This window comes from Montipora capricornis, chromosome 13 (genome assembly GCF_036669925.1).
Source record: "Montipora capricornis isolate CH-2021 chromosome 13, ASM3666992v2, whole genome shotgun sequence".
Lineage (NCBI taxonomy): Eukaryota > Metazoa > Cnidaria > Anthozoa > Scleractinia > Acroporidae > Montipora > Montipora capricornis.
Genome location: NC_090895.1, coordinates 29267097 through 29292410, shown reverse-complemented (window position 1 = coordinate 29292410; position 25314 = coordinate 29267097). Strand labels below are relative to the sequence as shown.

The 25314-nt window shown below is 38.0% G+C and overlaps 2 protein-coding genes and 1 pseudogene across 3 annotated transcripts in view; 1 reads left to right on the top strand and 2 right to left on the bottom strand.

The window, feature by feature from the left end:
- Nucleotides 1-7709, bottom strand: part of LOC138028333 (tetratricopeptide repeat protein 12-like) — a 20872-nt gene extending 13163 nt beyond the window's left edge. Inside the window, exons 1-9 of one of the 2 annotated variants that reach the window (XM_068875820.1) lie at nt 7571-7709; nt 5784-5995; nt 3927-3951; nt 3132-3331; nt 2607-2666; nt 2433-2504; nt 2277-2337; nt 1659-1711; nt 730-859 (exon numbers count right to left, since the gene is read on the bottom strand). In XM_068875820.1, coding sequence (XP_068731921.1) covers nt 730-859; nt 1659-1711; nt 2277-2337; nt 2433-2504; nt 2607-2666; nt 3132-3331; nt 3927-3951; nt 5784-5995; nt 7571-7634 — 877 coding nt within the window. In that variant the 5' untranslated portion in view covers nt 7635-7709. The remainder of the gene's footprint in view (nt 1-729; nt 860-1658; nt 1712-2276; nt 2338-2432; nt 2505-2606; nt 2667-3131; nt 3332-3926; nt 3952-5783; nt 5996-7570) is intronic. The other variant, XM_068875821.1, reaches the window with a different exon arrangement.
- A 41-nt stretch (nt 7710-7750) lies between these two features.
- Nucleotides 7751-23575, top strand: LOC138028334 (DDB1- and CUL4-associated factor 8-like). The gene is made up of 14 exons (XM_068875822.1): nt 7751-8272; nt 8413-8472; nt 9840-9926; nt 10164-10258; nt 12107-12217; nt 12630-12657; nt 12866-12916; nt 13741-13801; nt 14449-14503; nt 14796-14848; nt 15530-15660; nt 18243-18362; nt 21158-21265; nt 22138-23575. The coding sequence occupies exons 1-14, from the start codon at nt 7982-7984 to the stop codon at nt 22261-22263; spliced, it is 1377 nt and encodes a 458-aa protein (XP_068731923.1). The 5' UTR covers nt 7751-7981; the 3' UTR covers nt 22264-23575.
- Nucleotides 18382-21126, bottom strand: LOC138028335 (uncharacterized; annotated as a pseudogene).
- Nucleotides 23576-25314: the final 1739 nt, after the last annotated feature.

Below are 25314 nucleotides of genomic sequence, written 5' to 3'. Positions count from 1 at the left end.
CTTAGCGACAAGTGTGTGGGTTCTTTTACATCCCACAGGATTATAGACATTGAAGGGTTGTGAGATGGGACCTCCGGCTTATCGTCCTTATCCGAGAAGACTTGAAAGTCTAACCATTTGCAGATGTAGTTAGTACAAAGGCAGCACTTTCTCCTCAGTTATTTAAAGACACTGAGTGTTGGTCCGGCCGGAGTTGAACTCACGACCTCCCGCGTGACAGCCCGGTGCTCAACCAACTGAGCCACCGGTGTGCGGTAAAACAATGACCTGCAACCCTAACCTGCAATCTGTACTTTACACCCTCTGTCCTACTGTTGGTTTTTGGTGCCCAGAGAAAATCCTCTTGGAGCAGAGTACTTAAAGAACCAACAAAACTCAACCCACACATACCACTGTATTGAACATCAAACCCAGGGCCAAACTGGTGAAAGGCAAGTGACCTCCCACTGCACCAACTCTGCTCCCAGAAAAGACAAAAAGACGAAAAACAAAGATACAGACCAAAACAACGTACATGAATACAATGATTATGTAAGCGTACTATAATAGTTATAATTTTGCGGAGATTTGCTGGACTGTGATTGCAGTAATTCTTCAATATTGAGCATGTACATGGGGTTCAATGGTCATGCTAAGAACTGGGAACCTTTAGTCATAAGGCTCCCATGACACTCTTTAATATTCAAAGTTGGTTAATATAATTATAGATTTGACAACACAGTTACTTACTACTGTCCAAAAGAATGACTAGTTTTCTTGTAGCATCAACGTACTGTGATGTAGCCAGGCTGGGCTTTTGAAGCCTGTTAATAGAATCTTTTATTAATTCTCCACTTCCTTGTCCAGCCATGTACCCAGCCTGCAAGAATATTGCATAAATTAATAAAAAAAAGGGACAATATCCTTGGAAATCAATACCAAAATGATGCAATCTCAATGTTTGAAATGCACAAATCTTTATTTTCTTTCCCATTAAACAAATTATTTACAGAAGAAATATCAGTGTTGATTTAGGTAGAATATGGTTGGATGATATTGGTGGCTCATATTGCTCCAACGAATGTGACACCTCCCCTTCTTTGCCCCCTACCATCTTTCTCTCTGCCACCCACTTGTTCCGTCTAATAATAATAATAATGATGATGATGATAATAATAATAAAAGTAGTTATTGTTATTATTATCAAATGTTATTATTATAATAACAGTAACTACTTAATAACCAAGAGTGAGGTCGTTACAGCAAAATCTCAAACTGAGGCCTTGCCAACTGGGTGACAGCAAGATCAATACAGCTAGGCCACGGTTTGACATTTTGCTGTCCAGTAATGACCGAACGCTCTAGGTTATTATCCGGTAAGTTGCTTGTTATATGGCTAACAGAATGGTTCTAAAGAAGAAAAAAGTAATTTGCATACAGTGTAATCCATAATCAGCCTGTGGACATTATGGAAGAATAATGCCCCAGCACTTAGCTGCTCTTAGCCAATCAGAGCATGCGTTATATCAGTCAGAAGAAACACTAGCCATGATAATGAGCTTTATTTAATTGTCAACTGTATTTAGTGTGGGGGCAATCATAACTGATTACTTCAAAGTACATGTAAGATTTCATTAAGGAACCAATGGGATAGTTCTGAAAATATAACAAAAGCCCACCTCTTTTTCATCTTGAAGTCTTCTTTGTGCAGATTCAGCTTCTGCAATATAAACTTCAGATAAAAAAAATCAACTGTGGACTTGCCCACTCAATAGAGACCTTTAGATCAAAGGACAAGGATGACTATGAATACAAGTTTTCCGATCTGACCCATGCACTTCAAAAAATGTTTATTGTGTAGAAGCTGTGGTCACGTAGTTCTGTTGGGTTCAAATTTCCCTGCTGCAGCGTAACCCGTGCCGGCTATAAAATGAATAAAAGCTAAATAATTCAAAGAAAAGAACTAGTAAAACATAAAAAACTTTTAAAAAAATCTTTCTCAGGTAAAAAGACCCTCTTGGCGACTGAGACTTCTCAAGTGCTCATGTAACAGTTGCAACTTTAAACCTGCGAGCATTATTTAGAGTTCCTGAGAGGCATGCCTTATTATTATTATTATTATTATTATTATTATCATTCAATACCATTGAGACTAGTCTCTACCCATTTCTTAAGTGTATCACTTAATTAATGTTGGACAAGGTGAGCAGCACTATGGAGGTTTTTTTGACATGATAAACAACTCTAATATGGAACACAACCTTGGTAGTATATAAGGTTGAAATACTTCCTGATACCTTTGAGAATCTTCTCCTGCTTTGGAGCAACTTCAATCGCACTCTTTAACACTGTGACTGCCTAGTATATAACAAAATTAATAGCCATTGGTAACCATAATATTTATCAAGTGTTCAAGTCAATCTATCTCTGCCCAAATGAAATTAATAATTTACCTCATCAAATTTTCCTCCAGCTTGCAAGGCTCTTGCTTTGTGAACAAAGGCTTTGACACATTTAGGATCAATCTTAAATGTTACACCAATATAATAGAACATCACCAATGTGAATCACTCAATTAAAAGTCAAAAGTTTCCTTAAAGAGTAATAATCAAGTTAAAATAACTTGCCTTTAGTGCCAGGTTGCAATCTTCAATTGCAGAATCAAAATCTTTAAGTTTGATATATGCCTGATGAAATAATAAATTATAGTCAGTCAATGAGTTGGGGAGCAGAGCTGGGACAATGATGAGAGTACTCACTTCCCACCAATGTGGCTCGGGTTCAATTCCCAGATTTATCATCATGTGGGTTCTTCTTTGCTCACGTTTTTCTCTGGACAGGTACTCCGGTTTTCCCCTCTCCACCATTTGATTTGAGTTGATCACAATTTACAGTGTCCCCAATTAGTTTCCCATCGCTAGAAGACTTGACACTTTACAGTACATTATTATAATGTTGTTGAATTCACCACTGACATAATTATTGCAGGGCTTTGTAAAATTTGAAATGCAGTTTCTCTTTCAACAAAAAAAAATAAGTCCCTTTGAGGAGATCCCAGAAAGAATACTTCGGAATCAAAATCCATTTTTATAAATTTCATATAAACAGAATTCACATTTCCTCAGAGAAACATCATCATCATGTCTCCTAACCTGAGCTCTGTTGGTATAGAGAACAGGATTTGAGCTGAATTTATTGATAGCCATGGTGTAATTGCTAATGGCTTCTGTATATTTTCCCTTGTTGAAAGCTTCGTTCCCTTTTCCTTTTAACTTCTCAGCCTCAGCTTCATTCCTTTTCTTTATTTTGGCCCTTTCCTTTGCATCTTCTTCAACTGCTTGCATAAACTGTTCTGTTATAAGGATAAGGCAATTTTACCTGTATTGCAAGACAAACAGTGGTACCATGTCTCTAATAATGCTACAGTGGAACCTCCAAAAAACACTCTTGGGACCATGGCAGCTGTCCCTTGAATAGAGGTTGGGTTGGAGAACAAAGATTATTACATGTGTAAACGTTATTCTGGGAGCAAATTCTGTGTCCTCTGAATGGAGTTGTTCCCTGAATAGAGGGGTCCCAAAGGAGAGGTTCCATTGTAGTATAATAAATAACATGATACTTCTAATAGCAGAAGATTTAGTGAAACACTTAAGAAATAAACATTAGCAATAAAAGTACAAGATATTTTGGCAACAGCGTATCACCATTATCAATGTCAAAACGAGAAATGTTAAAAATTAGATTGGTGATGCTACTGTAGTATGCGTAAAGAATGAAAGTGTGGAATGGTGCATAAGACAAAGAATATACTACACTTTAGGTAAAACGTTTTGCTGGAATGGAGTCTGTTTGAGTCTCTAAACACCCAAACGCATGACATCACATCATCAATGACGTGTTACAGGTGCTACACGTGATCTCCAGATATGAAAGATCACTACACTTACCAGCACAAAGTTCTCCAGCCTCCCGCTAAGAGTGAAAAAGAAAAGACAAAAATAAACCCATTCACATCTCAAACCCCCTAGGATGCCCCCCACTGACAAGTAAAATCGTCTGGCATTAGACAGATTAAAATCTATTAAGTCTCCCTCTCAGGGACAATGGGTTAAGGGTAATAAAGAGTAATGATAATCTAATAAAAGAGATAAGGTTTCATTTGAAAAGAACAAGTCATGTTAGACATGAACAAGGTAGAGTTTTCAGGGAACTGAGCACCAACATCACGAAATCTTGATGAAGTGATGGATGCACCTAATTAGATGCACACCCAATTTTGAGGTCCAACACAAAGTGTCCCTTTAAGTCTCAGCCTTAACTACCTATTTCCAACAATAAGGTAAGAGTAAACATTAGAGTTATTTTTAGTTTAAATGTAGGGTACAGGGTTGTCATTAAGTTTTGAAGAAGGTGTAACACTCAAGATTTCATCCGTAACATGTAAATACAATTATGTAAAGGAACCTGAGCCCCTAGGGGGGTTTGGGGGCATGCTCCCCCAGAAAATTCTTAAAATTAGACCCTTGGAAATGCATTTTCCAGCACTCCGAGGTGAAAATTGTATATTTTCTCAATCAAAAAGTGATGAAAATAAAACAGGGCAAAAAGATAAACTTCACAATGAATAAAGATATTAATTCACTAACCATGCAGAAATGGTCATGCATTGCAGAACCATGAAAAATGTTCAGCAGAATCCCATTTATATCAAGTATGTTGCATTGATAATGATTTTGTTGCTGAAAATGGCGTCGGATTCCAACAATGATTGAGGTTTTTTTACAGGAAATGTTTGGATTTTTACCAAAAACGCGTCTTAGAATCAGGAACACAGACATCACAAGGCAGCAATTATATTTTCTTTAGAAGGTAAATGTTTATAAATTAATTTCAATTTGTTTTGCCTATGAAGATTCACTCAGCAGCAACCATCACCCGTAACATTGACTGGGCTCAGCCGTAACAGGTGTTACGGTTTATGGCCCCTAATGACAGCCCTGGGGTAGAAAAGTAAAGTAAAGTCTCTGCTTACGAGCCAGAAGGCCCCTCAGGCCGGCGCTTATCTCCAGATTCCGTAGCATGAGCTACTAGGAGTATTTCTACTCCCCCCTGGATGGGATGCTAGTCCATCGCAGGGTTACCCCCAGCATTTCGATCCAGAGTCGATTACTCTAACCATGAGGCCATTGTGCCTGCCCTGGGGTAGATGCAGTAGTTTATCCTTACTTGATGAACAGCATTTGGGGGACACTTTGTGACTTTAACCTCTGTATTCCAAGTAACAAGTGATGTTGAATTTGGGGAGAAGAGCAAGGGTACTCTTTGTGACGCTTGTTGAAATCCCCATGTATCTAATTATATAGGGGCATTTTTGGACATACAGGTATCTGCAACCAACTAAGCCAATAGCCCTTTTCCAGTTAGTTTTCCTCATGTCCATTACAATGTAATCTAACGTGGATGCGAGGCAATTTCGGATTAAAACTACAAAATTGCCCGAAATTGCCTCACATACATGCTAGATTGTATTGTAATGCAAATGAGAAAAACTAACCGTGAAAAGGGCTATTAATTACTGGTTAGGTGGAGCAGGTCTTGTTCAAAATAAATTTTCGTTTGCTATATGGTGTTGTTATTTGCATTGTTTTTGGTAGAAATTGGGGTAATTATTCATAAATGCTGTTCTGAATGTGATCTGAAACTGACGAATTAGAGAATGAAAACATAGCAAGTCCTTCCTTGTTTTGGGGAGGGGGGAGGGTATTTGCTGGAAACTGGCTAATACCCTCTCAAAGTGATCTTACCATTTGATTAAGAGCAGATGAAGGATCCAGCCTTCCATCGTTTTCACCTTTAGAAATCACTGTCCTGTTCAACTTAGGTTTGACACGTCTACAATCATCATCTGGATCATCAGCATTTTCTGCTCTGTGTCGTTTTAAAAACTCATCTGCTGCATTAAGAGCTTTATTTTGCTTCTCCAAATCACCACATGTCAGATCTTTCATGATGGAGTCTGCAACATTAAAGGACTTACATGTATTATCAACATGGAACAAGAGGCTACAGGTAGCCTACACTTTGTTCGCAGAATTTTAAGTCAATTTCCTCTCAAGTTCATGTTATTTCAGTGTTTTTTTTTAATGTTACAACATCTTAGTCAATATGCAGTTTCAATTCCATAGTCTGAAGTCCACATTCCGAAACTACTGAATTTGGGGCCATATTTAGAGACTCTACTAACGAGCCGGCTCATTTAGCTCGTTTGCCATCCACTGCCATGTTAAATGAGCCACCAGAATAAGAGACACCAACATTCACATGACTCATTCTTTCATCCATTGCTGAGCCAAATGAGCCAGTACTTCCATAGGTCTTGAATGTGATTTCATGAAGTGTTCCAGACATGGAAAAGGAAGATAAAAATGTTTCAGCAATTTTTTTCCGGGATTGCAGAATTTGTTTTGTACATCAGTTAATCTTGGGTCTATAATGCGGTCAATAATTTGAACAGTTCAATTAAATTAAGGTGGCTGGAACCAGTTTCATGTAACTTTCAAGAGACCTTCTTATTAGAAGGGTTATCACTACAACACTGTATCACACAACAGCAATGTTGTGGTACCATATGAAGCACCAATTATTGCTTAACACAATGGCACAACGGCAACATATCAGCTCTCCAAAAACACCCTATATTTTCATCTTTACTTGCCTAAATCTCAAAAAATTAAGTCAGTTACCCCCATTTTTATTGCAGAATAGCTACCTTATCTTTTCGAAAATTTAAGGTAGTTCTAAATCAGCTACCAAGAATTTTTTAATACTTTGCCGACAGTTCTATCTTGGATTGCTAATTACTATTCTACAATAAAAAATGGGAGTTCATTTTTGAGATACAAGCAAGTAAAAACGAAATATAAGATGTTTTTGGAAAGCTTTTGTGTTGCCATGGTAACCTTTAACTGATGTGTGCACATTGGTGTTTCATAATGTTACCACAACACTGCTGTTACGTGATACAGTAAAGACTGTTTATAAAGAATGAATGCAATCGCATTCAAATCGATCGCGCCGAGACGCAGACTACAGACTGTGCAGACCGTGCAGACCTGTAGTAAAATATGGTCTTACCCTCACTGTTATTGAGAGCTAGCCGTAAACAGTCTAACCTGAATGTTATTTAGGCCTAATTAGCCTAACCTGAATGTTATTTAGGCCTAATTAGCCTAACCAGATTGATATTCAGGCTGACCGAATTTTCATTTTACAGACGGTCTACACAGTCTGCAGTTACCCTGCAGTCTGGTAAATAACAGTCATGACGTACAATGTTTTTCGTGGACAAAACAAAGCCAGAAGCGTACGTCTTCCGAATTAATTAAACCTGAAATGATGAAATGATGTTCACGGTGCTAATTTTAGCTCATTTTTATTCTCAATAATTAAAGTTCTTACGGTAACACACTCACCTGACAACGCCATGTTGTTTCGCTCCGCTTTGCATGGTCATTAAGATGGTGATCGCTTTTATAACAAAGCCTTTTTCCACAATATGGAAATAATTTCAATAATAATACACCACACTCACCGATTTCATCGACTTTTCCAAGAAATTTCTGAAGTTCTTCCTCTTTGCCTGTGGTTTCCTCCATTTTTTACGAGACGGACGCAGAACGACAACTTATCGACTCGGTGAATACAATCGTCCTTGTTCGGGCTTGTCGAAAGATTATCGTAAAATGCCCGATATATCCCGAGGGTCCTTCTCTTCTCTCTTGTTTTGGTTTCTGTCTGTGAGTTTCACGGAGCAGAATTTTAGCTGTTTTCATTTGTTTACCGAGTTACTTTTGCAATAATAGACACAAATGACTGAAACGGAAGGGGGAAGCGCCAAGGAAGGAGATTTTCCTTACGTTTAGTTTTTGAAGACGACTGAGCAAAGCTATTTCGTGGCTTTTCTCGAATCTGTGAATGCTTATTACATGTACAATTTCTTAAAATGGCAGCAAATGCGAACCACATAGTTCCTAGCTTGCAGTGTCGTCAGCTGGGTGTCCTTTCACCGATGAAATTCTCTAGAGATACTTCAGGCTCTAGGGGACTTGTAAAGCGACTAACTCTCCATAACAAACTCGAACACCATGAAGGATGTGTGAACACTCTTCATTTCAACATGTCGGGAGAACTTTTGGCTTCTGGCAGCGACGATCTTGATATTGTAATATGGGACTGGGCCAAGGCAAAAAAGAAAATTGCGTATGAAAGTGGCCACTCCAGCAATGTTTTTCAGGTAAAATGTATCAAGTAAAACCGATAAGCGTAATTTGTCAGATGAGTATCATCGTTTTCAATCTGAGCCAATGAACTATCTAATTTGTGAAAATATGATCATGATGTGAATTCATTGATACATTTTGATTGCTTCTGTAGGCAAAGTTTATGCCTTATACAGGGGATAGCACGATAGTAAGTTGTGCCAGAGATGGAAAGGTAAATACTTCAAAGTATCTGGTCTAAATTACATCACAGTGCAAACATGATGCAATAAGTGTACACCCTCTTGGAAGAAGAATTCCAAGAATATGTTACATGATGTCGGTTCATACTACTGATCAATGGTAATAATTTTCTTTGTTTTTACTTTACCATAAGATGTGCTCTGGACTTAAATTGTGCACCAACCTTTGAAATCATATAAGTTCTTCATTGCAAGTTAAGAAAGGAACATAGAGGATTCAGCCAAATTGAATTAATACAAAAACTTTGATAATGCAGTATTTGGGATTTTTAATATGAAGCCGTTGTGGTTCTTAGTTGTTACTTTGTGTTACAGACTAATGATATATATCACTTAAAGCACTGCACCAGTATCACAGGTCATGGGTTTGAATACTGTTGAAGATTGCATCCATCAGGCTGTCCTTTTGATCTAGTTCATGAAGCCAGGGAAATAACTGTACTCTAAGAACTGGAAACATTTTTCCTTCATTAGGACTAGGTACCCACCCAAGTTTTAATACACTGGTATCAAGCTAGTGTTAAGTCCTGTTGATAGGAGCTAATTCGGTCATCGTATCAGAAGGGTCAGCGGTATTCTGCATGGGCTGTAAACTTGTGTGTGTAAAACGAACATGGGTGCATGTGAGCTGAGAATAAAGTGTTGTGTTCTCAAAAGCTGTTGTTCCTTCGATGGAAGCTTTCCCAGCCGGTCAACAGTCCCTTGCTATTCATTGGCTGAAGATATCATTAAAAAATGCCTTCCATCTAGGCAGGGCTGTCACCATACCGCGTATATGTGTGTGTTGGGGGGTGGTGGGCAGGGATAATCTGTACCACCCGTAAGTGCCTGAAGACAATTATCACTGGCATGTGCTTAATGTCCTGGGTATGTTTGGACAGACTTCCTAGATGCACCACATGGCTCCCCACCTACTAATTTGATTTACGTGGTAACTTGAACTTTTATTGAAAGGTTTGAGCCTTGCCTTAAGGTCTTGCTTTGTCACCACTGACCATTATTTATTGACCTATACAATACATATGGTCTAAGACCCTCTCTATGGATATCAACATATCTACAGATTCGCCCTGACGAAGGGCTAAATTAAATGCTCGAAACGTCAGCTTTTAGAATCTCTGTGCGGTGGTCAATTTACATTATCAACTCCGTTGATAAAACCAAATTTTTGTATACAGAAATGTAAGACTGGGGTACGAGTCCAAAAGTAACCATTCATTATTTGCCCATGTTTGTTTATTACTTTGTCTGATGGCATGGTTTTTTAAAGCTATATGCAAGAATGGGTTTCCAAAAATACTCAGAGTGTTACCTACTTTATCATTGTTGTTGTATCAAGGTCCGTGTTGGATTTCTCCATCCCTCATCAGGTGATGGTTGGAAGACCACAAAATGTCTTGCTCAACACAAGGGAGCAGCTCATAAGGTATGCATCAGTTCAACAGTATTGATATTTCCCTTTTTTGGGCAGAATAATGATATTGATGCTCAGTAGATTGCATTCTTAATTAAAGTTATAATTTGACTGAATTATTGGTATATTACATATCAAGAGATTAGGCTTCTTACCTATTCTGGTGGACTTTTTATTTTCACATTTCACTGCTTGTGAATACATGATTCAGAATTTTTAATAGTTTTTTTTTATGATTCTCTTAATCAGCTTTGCATAGAGCCAGGTTCAGCCTGTGAATTTCTTACCTGTGGAGAGGATGGTGTTATATTTCATGCTGATCTTAGGGAGGATAAAGCACACAAGTAAGTTTCTCTTGCATTTCATAATACCGGGTATAATAAATGTTCAGGGTACAATCCATGTTTATGTAGATTAGTTCAGATCATGTGTCACCTTAGAATGCAAGACAGCATCACCATGGTAAACTCAGTAGATACTGTATCGCAGTCTAGTGTGACCCATACGTAGGATTGTCATCTTTGCATGGTGAATTGTAGTTAAATTTTTTACTTGGTTGAAGATTTTCCAGACTAGTTTGTTTTTTTACTTTCCTTTGTCTTACAGACACTATCATATTCTGAAACTAAGGAAAGTAAAAAACAAATTAAATTGAAAAATTTTATCTACAACATGTGCAACACCGTTTTTGCATGCGTTTTTTTTTACCTTTTGTCTCAGGGTCGGTGAGTTATTGTCTTTACTACTTGTACCTAGACTGTCATGCAATATCATGTTACAGTAGTCTTCAAGGCATGTGTTTTCAGTTATTTATCTCAATTTTTACAATGTGGTGCTCCCTCAAAACCTGAAAGTTGTATGAGTAAGAACCTGTACAACTGGCTACTTTAATAGACAGACTCCAGCTATAAAAGCCTCAGTTAGCCGTCCAAGGTTCACTTGGCAGTTTGTCTTCTATAGTAAACCAACTAGCTGTTTGCAATTTGTTAAAGTTTTTTCTTCCCCCTTCCTCCCTTTGGAGATGGGTTGGATGTATCGCTTTGCCTTCATTAAAATTGGGTCACTCCTGCAAGGTGCAGTTAAGTCTGTGCAGCAACTTCCCCCAAGCTGGTTGGCTTGTTTGCCTTTGTACATTGCTCGCTAACCAATACTCTTGTCCGATCCAGCACATGCTGTTTACCACTCAGCTCATAGTGCTGGGGAGATAAGTGAGGTTGTTCCATATCACACAATTCGGAAGTCGCATAGGCTAACCAGTCGCAAGGCAGTGTTCCCCTCAAAAAATGCCAATACGTCTGTTGTCTTGTTCTATTGCGCCTTGCGTTATGCATTAAAAGCTAATAATATTATATTGATACCAAGGAACAGTGACATTAATTGGGAAACACCATGCTCTTGTGGCCCCCTCCCCCATATTCAATGTTGGAAGAAAAGTCACCATTTTGTTTTGCAGAAAATCCAACATTGATAAGGGGGAGGTGGGTTATCTCTAAAGTGATGCTACCTTCCCAACCAGAAGAACTACCATGGCAATGTTATCAGTCAATCTACTACAACATTACATCTACGTCTCATTCATTATTTACTTATTTATTACTTTATTTATTATTATATATTACTTTATCATTTATTAATTTAGTAGTACAATAGTCTCCTTATTTATTCTGACCTATAAATAATTTTTTGATTTCAGTTTGCAGTGTCCCCAATTAGTGCTTCAGCACATGAGGACTAAATACTAAATAATAATTATTAGTTCCTTTACCTTGACCTTTTACCGTGCAAGCTGTTTTAATTAATATAGCAATAATGAATATTTTGCTCTTGACCACTTAACAAATTGATGTCAGTTTTTCATGCATCTGACCAGTTATTGATCATGAATTTCATCATAGCATTTTCAAAGTAGCTGTGGATCCACAAGGCGATAGCCAGGACAGATGCATGAAAAACTGAGATCAATTTGTTTTTTACAATAACAAAAAAGGCAGAGGGGTCAAAATTAAGTCAAAACACAAGAAGAACATGAAACAAAAATGCAAGAAACTTCAATTTCATTTAATCTGACGCAAGCAATATCACGCCAGTTTTGCATAAATTATAAATTTATGTGTCTGTCCACTTATTGACAATAAGAATTAGCCAATGAGCGTGAGAGAATTTTACGGTCATTGTAAAGTTTCTTTTTACAGGCTCTTTTGCTGTCGTGTTGAAGAACACAGAAGAGTACCACTGTACACAATCTTCATCAACCCTCTAAATATATATGAATTTGCAGTTGGTGGAAGAGATCAGTATGCAAGGTAAGCAGATAATTATACACAAACTTGCCTTTTGGGAATAGGGATTCTCCCTTCCATGTTTTTATACAGTTTTACCATCAACACAACACTCATGATTACTGTACTTTTCTTATGCTTAAAAAAGACGATGACTATAGTCTGAGGGGCCTTTGCCAATTAGCTTGCTTACAGGGGGTAATTTGTATTTCGATTGCCATATTGGACTGGTGGAAGATGGGAGATCTGGGATGCCCTCTCTTTCCCGCCCCCATCCCGTCGTTTTGGTCACCCGTCCCAGACCTATCCCATGCTCTTCCAGTGATTGGCATCTGATACATGTTTTGCGGCAACAACATCTACCGCCTACAAGCAGGCTGCCTTTGCCGCAACTCTAAACTCACAAGTTTATGTCTGTCTCAATGTATCATTTCAGAGTTTATGACAGGAGAAAGTTGCCAGAGGTATGATTGTTTTGCTCACAAACAGTAAATCTTAAAGTGAGTTGTAATACTTTGATTCTGTGCATAATTCAGTTATGATGAGTAACATTTTGTGGTATATTGGCCAGATTAAAATTGTCTGCTCTGCATTTACAGGTGTCATGCACCTGTTCCAAGGTCAAAATACAACTTGGCAATGGTAAATGTCTCTCTTTTATTTATGAAACAGGATAGCAAGGCTGATGTTGAACCAGTAAAAAAGTACTGTCCACATCACTTGGTAAGTTTTTTTTCAAGGAAGTGTCTGTGTTAATGTGTTGTTGTACGTGTTTTGTAAATGTGTTTACATGGTTCATTTTTTTTCAGTAGTAAGCAACAAACCCATAAATTCTTCAAATGGTACAGTGTAGGATGATTTTAGTTACATGTACATGCATATTGGAATGTCTCAGATTGGCATGGAGGGGGGAATGGCATATGAAAGGGGTGGGGATGCTCATTGTCTCACTTACGAGTATAAATTTCGGATTTTTGTGTCACTTAGGGTGTTCTGGGCTAAACACCATCATATGTAGCCCATATGTAGCCATGAAGGTCTCGTTTAGGGTTTCACGTGAAGAAATATACCGTAAAGTTTATATTTTAATTTACCCTTTGACGTCCAAACCGGCCGAAACCGGCCAGACTAAGTATTTTACATTAATGTTTTAAATGTGGTCTCTTTCAGGGGTCAAAAAATCCTGGGCAAAGCCCAGAATGGTCTCCTTTAGGGGTTTAATTCAAAATTTCCGATGAGCATCCCCACCACTTTATATCCCGGGGAAATTGACACACCTGGAAACGGTGAGTTTGTGGTAGACAAAATTAATGGCAGGGAAGGAGAGAAATTTAAAGAAGGAACCACTAAACGTTTACACAGGAGACGTATGGTCTGTTATAGACATGGAGGTGAGGCTTGAGAAAAGCAATACATGTGTCTCTTATGATATTCTCTTTTTTCTGGTGTTTTTATTAAAGAGAAAATAGTTTTTGAGTGTATGTAGGGGTTGCGAAGGGCAAATCATTCTATTTTACTATAATTTGTTTTTTTTTCTTTTTTTGAAGATGGAAGGGAATGATCTTTATGCAAACATAACATGCCTAGTTTACTCTTATGATGGAACAGGTTTGTTTACATGTATTATTAATTTTATTTGCAGGTTTGTTTATTTATTTCAAACCTGCATAGCAGTTTCCTATTAGTCATTTGTGGGAGGATTGCACTGGCAGAGGAGATGTGTGCAGCATTGGGGCATTGTTTTGTTCCAATGCCTCACATGTCGCTTCTGTTGGAACCTTTTCCCTGCTGGGCTAAAAGGAAACAGCAACTACTGCCACACCGGCTGTTTCTTATTATTATTGCCATTCAACTGAAAATATACTAGGAAAATGTGCTTCATTAGGGAAAACATGGCTAAAATTATTGGCAGATAAATGAAATTCATAGCTAGTGTAATTACTGTGTGAAGCCGAAAACTGTGAACACTTTGATTTGATTTTGAGATTTCCCATTGTGCATCGACCAATGAGAAGTGACATGAAACCACAAACTAATTATGGTTAATTGTTGCAGTTAAGTTTTCCAGCACATCATTGGCTTTTTACTTGAAACACAAATAACATTTCATTAAATTAAATATTTCTAGTGTTCACTGTTTTCGGATTTTCACAGTAAAGGTAGCACCAATTTTGCCTTCCATTTCTTTCTGCTTATATGCTTTAAATGATGCCTGTGAAATGAATGTTCTTACTCGGTTTTGATTTGTGTTCCAGAGCTGCTTGTCAGTTACAATGATGAGAACATCTACCTTTTTGACTCATACTCAAGGTGGGTGTTTTCATTTTTGAAAGGGTCTCTTTCATAGAGTACCAGATTAGATACTGGTCTCAGGGGATACAAAAGCCAGTTAAGCTGGACACCTGATCAAACAAATCAATTCATTGAGGGACTGACAGTGTAGCCTAGCCTCTACTGCTTCTTGGTACACTGTAAGTACCCAACTTTTCTCAGGGCATTTTGAACTCTGGTCTCGTAACTCTGTTAGGTATCTGATGTACAGTTGTTATATTTGTGCAAGCTTGCTTCCTTGATCTGATGGAGAAATAATTTTTCTTTTCAGTTCTGAAGCAGAGTATATCAAAACTTACAAGGGCCACAGGAATAATGCCACTGGTAGGAATCATATCAAGGCTGTTGCCTAACAGGAGCCCGGTAGCCTGGCGCTCCTAAAGAATAGCTCTGGGCGCCTTAATTTTTCACAGCAACACCTTTCACTTCATGTGTTGGGCTCCTAAGTTCTCAGCGTTTAGCTCTGAGGGCCCCTTTAAAATTTTCTTAGGCAGCAGCCTTGCATATCATTACAGTAACTATTTCATCCAAATGTGCTGTTTTCCATAAACCAATAAAAAATGGTGTTGAACTGTTTTGTTCTCCTGCTCCTGCATACTCCCATTGCCTAGTTTTGATTCTGCAATTTAGTTATTCACAGCAAATAAGAAGTTCTAAATCTTGTAACATTTTTCAGTTGAGTTAAACAATACACAGATCATGTGATCTAAGATTGAATGATATTTTAATAATTATTGTTAACTAGTGCATTATGTTCCAGTTTTTATCGATACACATATTTGTATATATTTGTAAATATTTTTTGGTTAGTCAAATTGTATATTCATAGCCTTTTATAGTTCATTTTCATATTTTGTTTTGCTTAGTCTTATTGTGTAGTGCGTTAGATCATATCCACATGTATTTTGCGCTATATAAGTAATAAATTATTATATTAACAAAAAAAGAAACAGTTCTTCTATAGTTTAAGTTTGCTTTTGACTAATTCCTTGTTTTATTTTATAGTCAAGGGTGTCAATTTTTATGGCCCTCAAAGTGAGTTTGTAGTAAGTGGAAGTGACTGTGGCCATATATTCCTGTGGGACAAACAGACTCAGGAAGTGGTACAGTTTCTTGAAGGAGACAGTACTGGAGTGGTAAGTAATATTATTTTTGTTATAAAAATTGCCAAAAAATAGATCGAAAATCAAAGTATAACTGATCAGGCTCACTATGTTCCCGTACGAACAGCGCAACACTCTTGCAGCGCTGCGCAACTTCATATTTTAGGTGGCACAGTGCTTATGCGTCCTTTATGCGACGTTCATGCGTTCACCAAGCTTCACAAGCAGAATATCGAGCGCTGCAGAAAGGTTGCAATGCCTAACAACGAAAAAGCATTGGTAAAGCAGCGCTGTATATCGTTGCTTAAAAGCTGCGACTGAAAAATACTTTCGAGGAAAAGTTTGGAATGTTTAAGACCGACAAAGCAATGCTCACGCAGCGCTGTACATCGTTGCTCAAATGCTTCGACTAAAAGATCAATCGTGTGTAAAAGTTTGCAGTGTTTAGCAACGTAAAAGCAACGCTTAATAAGCAGCTTTGTGCATCTTAATTTGCCTTAACGTCAGGGCTATACATGTAGCTGAAAGATACCTATAATCAATGGCTGTATACGTACGTAAGGTATATCCAGTCTTGAAGGTTATAAAACTTCGACAACTCAAGTCACAAATACATTGTCATTAAAATGTTGTATTCTGTAGAAAATTTGGATTTCAAACCTCGTACTATATGGCCGGAGCTTATATATAAGCCCAACATGTTGATCGATACAAAAAGGTTTCAATGTCAAGGGAAATCGACGCCAGCAATGCACACCACGATTATTTCGCATTTTCAGTCCGAATGGAGCGATAGTTTTAGCGACCCCCATCAGCGACCCACGATAAGACTTACCATTGGTCACCACTGTGCCCATTGACCAATCGCGGGTCGCTAAGCGATCTTCCAAAGTCTTCCAACGGTTTGGATAAAGAGAGTTGTGAACAAAGCATCATTTGATGGCTCTCGAAGCAAATGTTTGCGGAGTTTGGCGGCCCTTAAATCCTTCTCAGTGTACAAGAGGCTCAAATAAAGAAGACGAATGGGTAGTGGAGGAATCGTCCGTGATCTATGTGGAATTTCGAGGCAATCGAAGCCTTGGGAACGAATGGCCTTTTTTCTTGAATGATTCCGTTAGGCAACTTCGTCTCGGTGCCCAACCTTGGTAAAGAAGAAGAACCAAAAACCACCTAAATCGCTCTAAATCGACCCAGAAACCGTACCAGAATCAAATAAATATAAGACTGAAGCAAGGTAACGTGTTTTTTTTATTTTAAATCGTCCGTAATTTTCAGAACTTTGAGGAAAACCGTTTTACCGATACAAATCCTTAGATTTCTACCCTTGCATAATATAGCACTGTACGGATACTCATATATCGAGCTTGGGCTACCTATAGAGACACATGAAATGATCAGAGAACTGCAAAGTATTAAATCAGATAGCTGTATGAACAATATCATCTTTCGTGACGGCTTTAAAGAATCCTGCTCGCATCATGATCAGTTAATGACCCCGTTAATGTAACAACGCAGCAGTGAAGAAGCTCTTTGGGTAGAATATTTTTGTACATTATACAGCTCATTATATAGCTTGCCTGTAACTCCTCCGCTATGCAAAATAAATTTAATTGATACTCCTGATACTTTTGCTTGTACCCATTTTTCGATTGATCGGCTTGTTGTTGGTGGCCATTAAATTAAAAGGCTTCTCAAAGTACCTTTTCTTAGACCGAGAAAACCTCTCGCATCACGCGACATCCTACCTGCAGCGTTAAAGCAACGCGAAGCTATTAAAGCAGCTCTCTTGCAACACATCTGCAACGAAAGGGTCGCTAATGCATCACCGATGCAGCGACCATTCAGAAGTCCTGCAGTGGTTAGCAAACAGTCTCCTCGAGCAGCGTTGGTGAGTCGCAAAAGCAGCGCTGCTAAACGGTTGTTTGTTTCAAGTGCAGCACGTCCTGCTGCAGCGCTTAAGTGACTTTGAGATGTCTTTGAGATGTCTTACGCGCAGTCATTTTTCGAAACTCCCGCAGTGCTATCAATGCAGCCATCATGCAACCTTTCTGCAGATATAAGGGCAACGCTGGTCAGTCGCTAAAGCAGCACTGCGTAAAGGTCGTACGTTTCGTACGGGTTACCATTTTGCTCATCCCTCCTGTTCATGCTAACAACTTTTCAATGAAAAATTAAATCCCTGTTTATAGAGGAAAACTTTAACATTGAATACCATGTGTTAGTTTCTTGCAAGCTAAGAGATGAACTGAAAAGGTTCACTTTCACTTCTTTGTTGACTGTCTTTGTTGCCTTTGCTTAATCTGTAAAATCTAAAGTAAACATCACCACTTTGAGTTGTTTACAACAAGGGTAATGCTAACCATAGGTTGAGTTCACCTGAAAAGGTCGGGTTCTAATGTTTCCTCCATCAACAATTGTGTTAAAGAATAAGAAGTTCAGACTGAATGTTAACCTCTGCATTAACCCATTGACTCCTGGGGGTTCTCCATTGACGAGTAAAATCGACTGGCGTTAGGGTTTAGGCATCAAAGGGTTGATTTAATGATAATATTATTTCTTTATGTATGTCATGCCTGAGAATCATTGTGGATGTCTTGTCTTGTTGCAAATATCAGGTAAATTGTTTAGAGCCTCACCCCAATGCTCCTGTTCTGGCAACTAGTGGCCTTGATCATGATGTCAAACTGTGGCTACCGACAGCAGAGCAACCAACAGCTTTAGATGGGCTTAAAACTGTGAGTTCCCTGAACATTACCTTGGTCTTTGAAGTGATCAAGTAGAAGTAAGGGAAATGCAAATAGTGCTGCTATAGAACCAACTGTGTATTTTTATAAAATAATGCAGGTTTTTGAGGGGGCTTAATTGGCGGTCTTAAACAAACTGCAAAACAAAACAAAAAGCACTCATAGAAAAACCAGTGTACATTTTGATCAAACTGAAAACTGAAGGCAAAACCATCAAAACTGAGATGTTGATAGAACCCACTGGGAACTCAGAAAAAATCTGAGCCCCAGATGGGATTCGACCCTCTGTGATCCAGTCGGATGCTCTAACCACTGAGCTACTGGAGACTCTATGGCGAGCAAGGGTGAAAGGTGGGTCTTTGACTCAGTCAAATGACAACTGACAGCATAGCTCATAACTGCATCGCGCAGTCACATTAAAGCATATCTGAGATGCGACCAACCAACCACCCAAGTGAGCGAATCCCATCTGGGGCTCGGATTTTTTCCGAGTTCCCAGTGGGTTCTATCAACATCTCAGTTCTCATGTGTATATATCATTCTCACAAAACCATCAAAACCAAGTTTATTGGTCACATGTGTAGCATACGGACTTGAGTCTGCATCAGGCAGCAAATTTTTAAAGGATGGTGCCTACTAATTCAATGGTATTTTTCACAGTTTAATACTGAATATATGGGAAAAGCAGATCTTAACAAGTGTTATTGAAATTCAAAAAGAAAATTGGGGGTAAGCACACATTTTTCGAAGATAATCAACAATATTTTGTAAAAAGTTTTAAAATACAAAACAATGTACGGTATGGTGTTCTTTTCCAAATTGAAGCTTAATTATCTCTGAAAAATGTTTTTTGGTACTAAGAGCTCTTGCTAAGTTCTACTTTCTCCCCATAGTTTTGAGCCACGCAAAAAATATCCCTGTATTAATGAGCACCACCCATAGGAAATCCGAGTATCTCAAGATGCGCAGAACTTATGCGCAATAACAATAGTAGGCACAGTCCTTAATGTTATGATCATAACCAAAGTCAGTTTAAAAGATAACTACATATGGCTCTCATTTTAATGTTTTAAAAAGAGGAAAGAGGTACCTCAGGTACTTCAGCCATGCAATAGAAATTACAATGTATTAAGAGGGGATAGTGTTTAAATTATTATTACTATTATTATTATTATTATTATTATTATTATTATTATTATATAGCAGTATACACTTCTGAATGCCTCAGATTACAAATAAATTGATATAGCAATTATCACTCCTACGCAGTTAAAATCTAAAGATTCTAAAATGGTGTCTCCCTTCGCCCCAAAATAAGAATAAATGTCCTATGAACCTATTAAAAACTATGCTTGGAACTAATGTCATCTGAAAGACTTAGTCCGACAGGACCTTAAAGGTCCTGGCAATGTTAAGGGAGCTAGAGACCACAGGTTTCTGCATGTTCCTGAGCACTGAATTACATCAGTCACTTCCAACCAATTGGCGTAAGCTTTCCTTGACACTTCACGAGCTTCCTCCTAGCGCGTCTATTATGATATTATGCTGCTCAATCTTGTACCCCAGGTATCTCCTTCTTAGTTCGTACCGCAGCAGAGCGTACTTACTCGTCTTCTCTGCACACTTGATCTCTCTATTACTAACCCATGGAAAGCTCATTTAGAGTAGCACCACTTTCTTATTCTTCTTGTCTATAACGGTACAATCTATCCTGTTGTTTCTCACATCCACGTATTCTGCATACAGTGGTACGTCCCAGAGTGCCTTTCCTTTCTCGTTCTCGTAGAGTGGCTTAGGCGTATTCTGAGAATACCACGGTGGTATAGATGTCACTAGGTCTAGGTCTTTCAAGAGCTCGTAGAAAATCACTAACGCACCACACCCAGCTAGCACGTGCGCTTGCATTTCAGCGGCCTTACCACACATGTGACATTTCACATCCTGACTTTTGTGAGTCCCTGTCTTTTCCTTATGGTAGACTTTCGTTGGCAGGAGTTGCTGGTATAGCTGCTGCAGCCCTGCTATTATTATTATTATTATTATTATTATTCTTATTATCATTAGAGCAGTTTTTAAATGAGTGTCGCAAAACCAAAACCAAAGCAATCTTTTTTGCCAATCAAAAAGGACAGAGACAATCTGGTAAACCAATCAAAACTCAAAGTAATTACATGTAGCCGACACAAAGCACAGGAAAATGTACACGTGCAAGCCATGATTGGCTTTGGTTTCACTTCTGATTGGTTGAAAAAGTGATGCGAGAACTTTGAACCAATCACTGAGTTATTAGTATTAGTATTTTAAGGGTAAACATTAACCTTGGGCACTGAATAGAACTTTTTTTTCACCAATGACAAATCCTGGAATCTGATATATCTTCTGGGAAAAGGTGAAATGTTCTCATCCAGCCTGCTCACAGCAGCCAGTATCATTGCATAAAGAGTTGTTGATTACATCACATGCAAGATTGTAATTTTTTAAAAACTATAGAGATCCTTGCCTGTACTATTACAAAGTAATTAAAATGTTTCAATGAAGGTTTTTTTATTAATTTGCTTTACAATGTTTTCTTTACTATCTACTAACTAGAAGTAATTTCTAGTGATCAGATAGGAAAGAAATAAAGAATCTGAAAGAACAAAGTAACAAAATAGAGAATCTTGCAGTGATTTTGGCAAGAGCATTTTGTTAGAGTACTGCTCTAGGTCTGGTATCCAACACTGCAGGCACAGTTTTACCCAATGCAGACCTCCTGGCTGGTGAATAACATATATGTATTACTTCAGGTGATCGCAGAGAATAATCAGGACAGAGAAGATGAAAGACTGCGTCCACATGACCCTATCAGTGAACACCTTCTGTGGTTGATGATGCATCATATAAGACGACGTCAGGTAATACTTCAGAGGGAACCAGAAATGGTTTCAGGCTACTCTGGTTTAAAGAGTGATGAAAATTAATGTAACTTACAAAGGTATGATTCAAGACCCAAGTGTGTGGATTGCAAATCATTGTGTGTGTCTTCAGGTCAAGTGGGTCTTGAATAATACTACTTAAGAGACATAATAATAATAATAATAATAATAATGTATTACTTATTGTACATTGGTAATGCTCTAAACAAGTACAAATGTTCCACATTATTTGTACGATTAGTTATGTGCAGCCTAGAAAACCAGTTTGACTAGTTGAGGAGCTGCCGTTTGCCCCGGATTTGTCACATACAAACCTGTCACTCATTCTCGGTTTTTTACAATTTACTTGCTAAAAAGATAATGAATAGCTTATTGGACGATTTAGTGGGTGGTATCGTGGGGTATTTTTACTCATGTCTCGCCCTACTGGATTGCCAAAATACAGCGAGACTCATAAAAATATTCCACAATACTACACACTAAACTGTCCAATAAGATATATATTTTTTAACCTTGTAGGTGACATTCTTCAAGGCAAGTTAGCACCATCTCTTATGGTCATGTTGGCTGCAGTGTGAACCTAAATCTGAATTACAAAGCATTAATCAATGATGAAAAGGTTTACTGCACCCGTGGGAATTATAGAATGCATATTGCTTCAAAAGGACAACTGAAAAACGTTTCAGGCTTTTTAAGTTCAGTTTTTTAGTTTTCCTTTCGCAATGTGCATTCTACAAATCTTTATTTTTATTTTCCTTAGTGGTTCAGCGTTAAGGGGTGGTTTATGTTCCTCTGTAATCAGTAACATCATTGGTGATGATAGAGTACTTGTGTTTGTTTCTTGTTGCTAGTCACGAACTGAGAATGGTGAACCAGATAGCGACAGTGATGCCCTGACTGCTGATGATGATGACAATGATGATGATGAAGATGAGGATGGTGAACTTGGAAACAGAGTGCAGTGTAGTCCTTCTTAACATTACTGCTTAGCGATGACCGATCCCTGGCAGCTTTAACTCCCATGGCATAGATACAAATGAACTAAACCTCTTAAAAACTATTCCTATACTTTTCATTTAAATATTTATAAGAGTTAAGTTAAGAGTTTCATACAGACTAAAAACTTAGAGCCATTTTTGCAACGCAATAGAAAGAAACTGCTGGAGCTCTCACTTCTCAGTAGCTTTCAGTGGTAGAGTCCAATACCTGGTAGATTGATTCCTCTTTTCAGAGAAGTATAGGCCTAAATGGGTTTAAGGTTAGCGACTCATCAACTGTTTAATTAGGCGTGCTCAAGGAGAAGTTAAATCTGTTATCGGGAAGTATGTAACTATGCAACTGTAAATAAGCTTTCAATGTCTGAAACGTCCATGGAAGGGAAAGTGACTGAATTAAAACATAGGAAAATAGATAGTGTAAATTTGTTCAGTTTTCATTAATGTTCATTCTGCTCTCAGCAGAGGACATACCCTAAGTGTTAGCATTGTAAGTGAGGGAAGCTAGTATCGTCACCAATTTCTGAAGTACGATTAGTGGCAAACCTAGTTAGGACACTTAGATCAGGATGGGCCAGTGAAAACCAGACATCATGTACTAAGCATAACTGTCAAGATTCCACTAGAAGTTTCAAATAGAAGTGCCCTCCGCCCAGTCAATGTTGAAATAGACCAGGGAATGTCTGTTCACTATTGACAACATTGTTCGGGGGGGGGGGGGGGGGGGGGAAGGGAGGGGAGGGGAGAAATAATTATTATTCAAAGTGAGTAAGAAAACCACCTTAAAAGGGTGTATGTCCCAAGACTGTAGCCACTGATTGACTAGATTGATAAACATCAAATGAAGATAAGTGAAGGAGAAGTGATAGAATCTTGAGGAAAAGAGCTCATTCATTACTGCCCAGGCTACATTGAGACTCTTTCAGGGTATGTTTTGTAAATGTAAATGTAATAATAATAATTTTGTAAATGTTTTGTGACAGTCAGTACATGCATGGTTAGATTTAAAATGTAATCAGTCTGAGAAGTTTTTAAGCTGAGCAGTGGAGATCTAAGTTATCAACATTCACATTTCTCCTTTCAATGCCTGTTTACAAACAAATTAGTGAGTTGGTGGTTTATTCTTTGGTTTGGGTCAAGGATGCAGTTGAGAGCTACATGTGTATAATGTCATAAAATTTGTACTGTACATAGTGGTGTTCGTGTATATGACCTAGCATTTAAAAAGTTTGTAGAATAAGCCTTGATCTGGAAGGATCTGTTGGATTAAAATTTGTGTTAATTACAAGTGAAAGGATGAACTAAATAATAATAATTTGTTATTAGTTTTCTTTAATGGGACATTAAACCTAGGGTTCTCCATTGACAAGTAAAATCATCTGGTGTCAGACAGAGTGGAATACTAAGTATGGCCGGGTTAGGCCAGTTTAGGCGTCAAAGGATTAAAGAATTTGAGGGTAGGCTGTACTCAAAAGGAAATGAAATGCATAAGCAACAACAGAGTAAACCATCATGCTATAGCTTCGTTCTCAAGAACCATATTTGTGTTCTGAAATCTACTCTCTGACCATTGACAACAGTGGGTGAAGAGCGTACAGGTTGGTAGTGAGGAAAATTGGCTATGTTTTTGTGGGTATCGCACAATACCTAGAATCAAGTGAAACTATGATCCTCAGGACTTCAACGGGGTTTTGAACCCGTGATCTTGTGATGCCGTTTATAACTGCGAGGATCAAAGGTTCACTTAATTTCATATCCGTAGTTCAATATATGATTCATTTCACATATCATTTCGTTCATTTCTACCCAGAGTGTCGTTGAATGTCAGGTTGATGTCTGTAGTGACAATAGGTCTGCACAGCATGCACAGAGTTACTTCTGTGTAGTGTGTAATACACCTGACGTGGGAACTCATATATTTTCTTGTTAAAACTAAACTGAATGGCAGGGGATAACCAAAAGTTGTGCAAGCTCTTTTTCTAAACACAACACAGAATGATGTTGTTTTTTTTGTTTTATAGCTACTGATAGCAATGAAATACCAGGATTTTTCCTTTACTAAAAAATCATATCTTCACCAAGTTCAGCGAACATATATCATTTTTATCTTTCACATGTGAAAATATAGGTGTCATCATGGTAACAAACACAATTAGCCAATAACACGCAAGCTTCCTCTTCATTGTAAGATACTTTTGTGCTTTAATATAATTCTCTCTACTACATTAACATTTTTATTGCAAATTTTACATTATCATGATTTGTTACACATGTTCATGTTACACAATGTTCCTGTTTTAGCGGTTAGTGACCACTTTTTCATCATTTCAAAAATGAGTAAAACAAGTTGTTTTAAATCTAGACATTTCATCGATATCTACTTGTATGTAATAAACAGAACATTACATGTCTGCTTGGCACTTTTAAGTGCTCAACTTTGACACGCAGAGGTCTGTTTCGACTTTCCTCTGATTTGTACAGCTACAGCTTTACATACCCATAAAATGGAGCACTAACAGAGGGAGGGGGACAAAGGGTGCACCGTCAGCTTCCATTGATACCAACCTTGTAGCTGAAGGAACTACCAACATTAAGTAAAGTAACTTTAGCTCTACCTATACTTATAAACTTGCTGAAAGTTAGAACTCGCAATGTACTTTGAATGGCTAATTCTTTTGCATGGAGAGTTCTTTTGTGCAGCGGGAGACAAAGAAATCCTTACTTTACTTATTTGTTCTCTCGCAGCTGTATTTAAGCCTTTTCTAAATCAAAAACCCTTTGCTTTCACTGAATAACTTTTGCTAAGTTCATTTCTGTTCAGCATATGGGACCAGTCATTATTTATGTAAAACGGGGGGGGGGGAGTGTGTTGGAAAGATCAAATTTTCAGTAACCCTCCCCTCCCCCTTTATTCTTTATTCAATATTTACGTGATGATCAACCCGCACCCCCTCGCATCAAATTTCTTCTTATATGCTTAAAGTAAAGCAGATAGGTCTGGATTCTTTATTATTATTATTATTATTATTATTA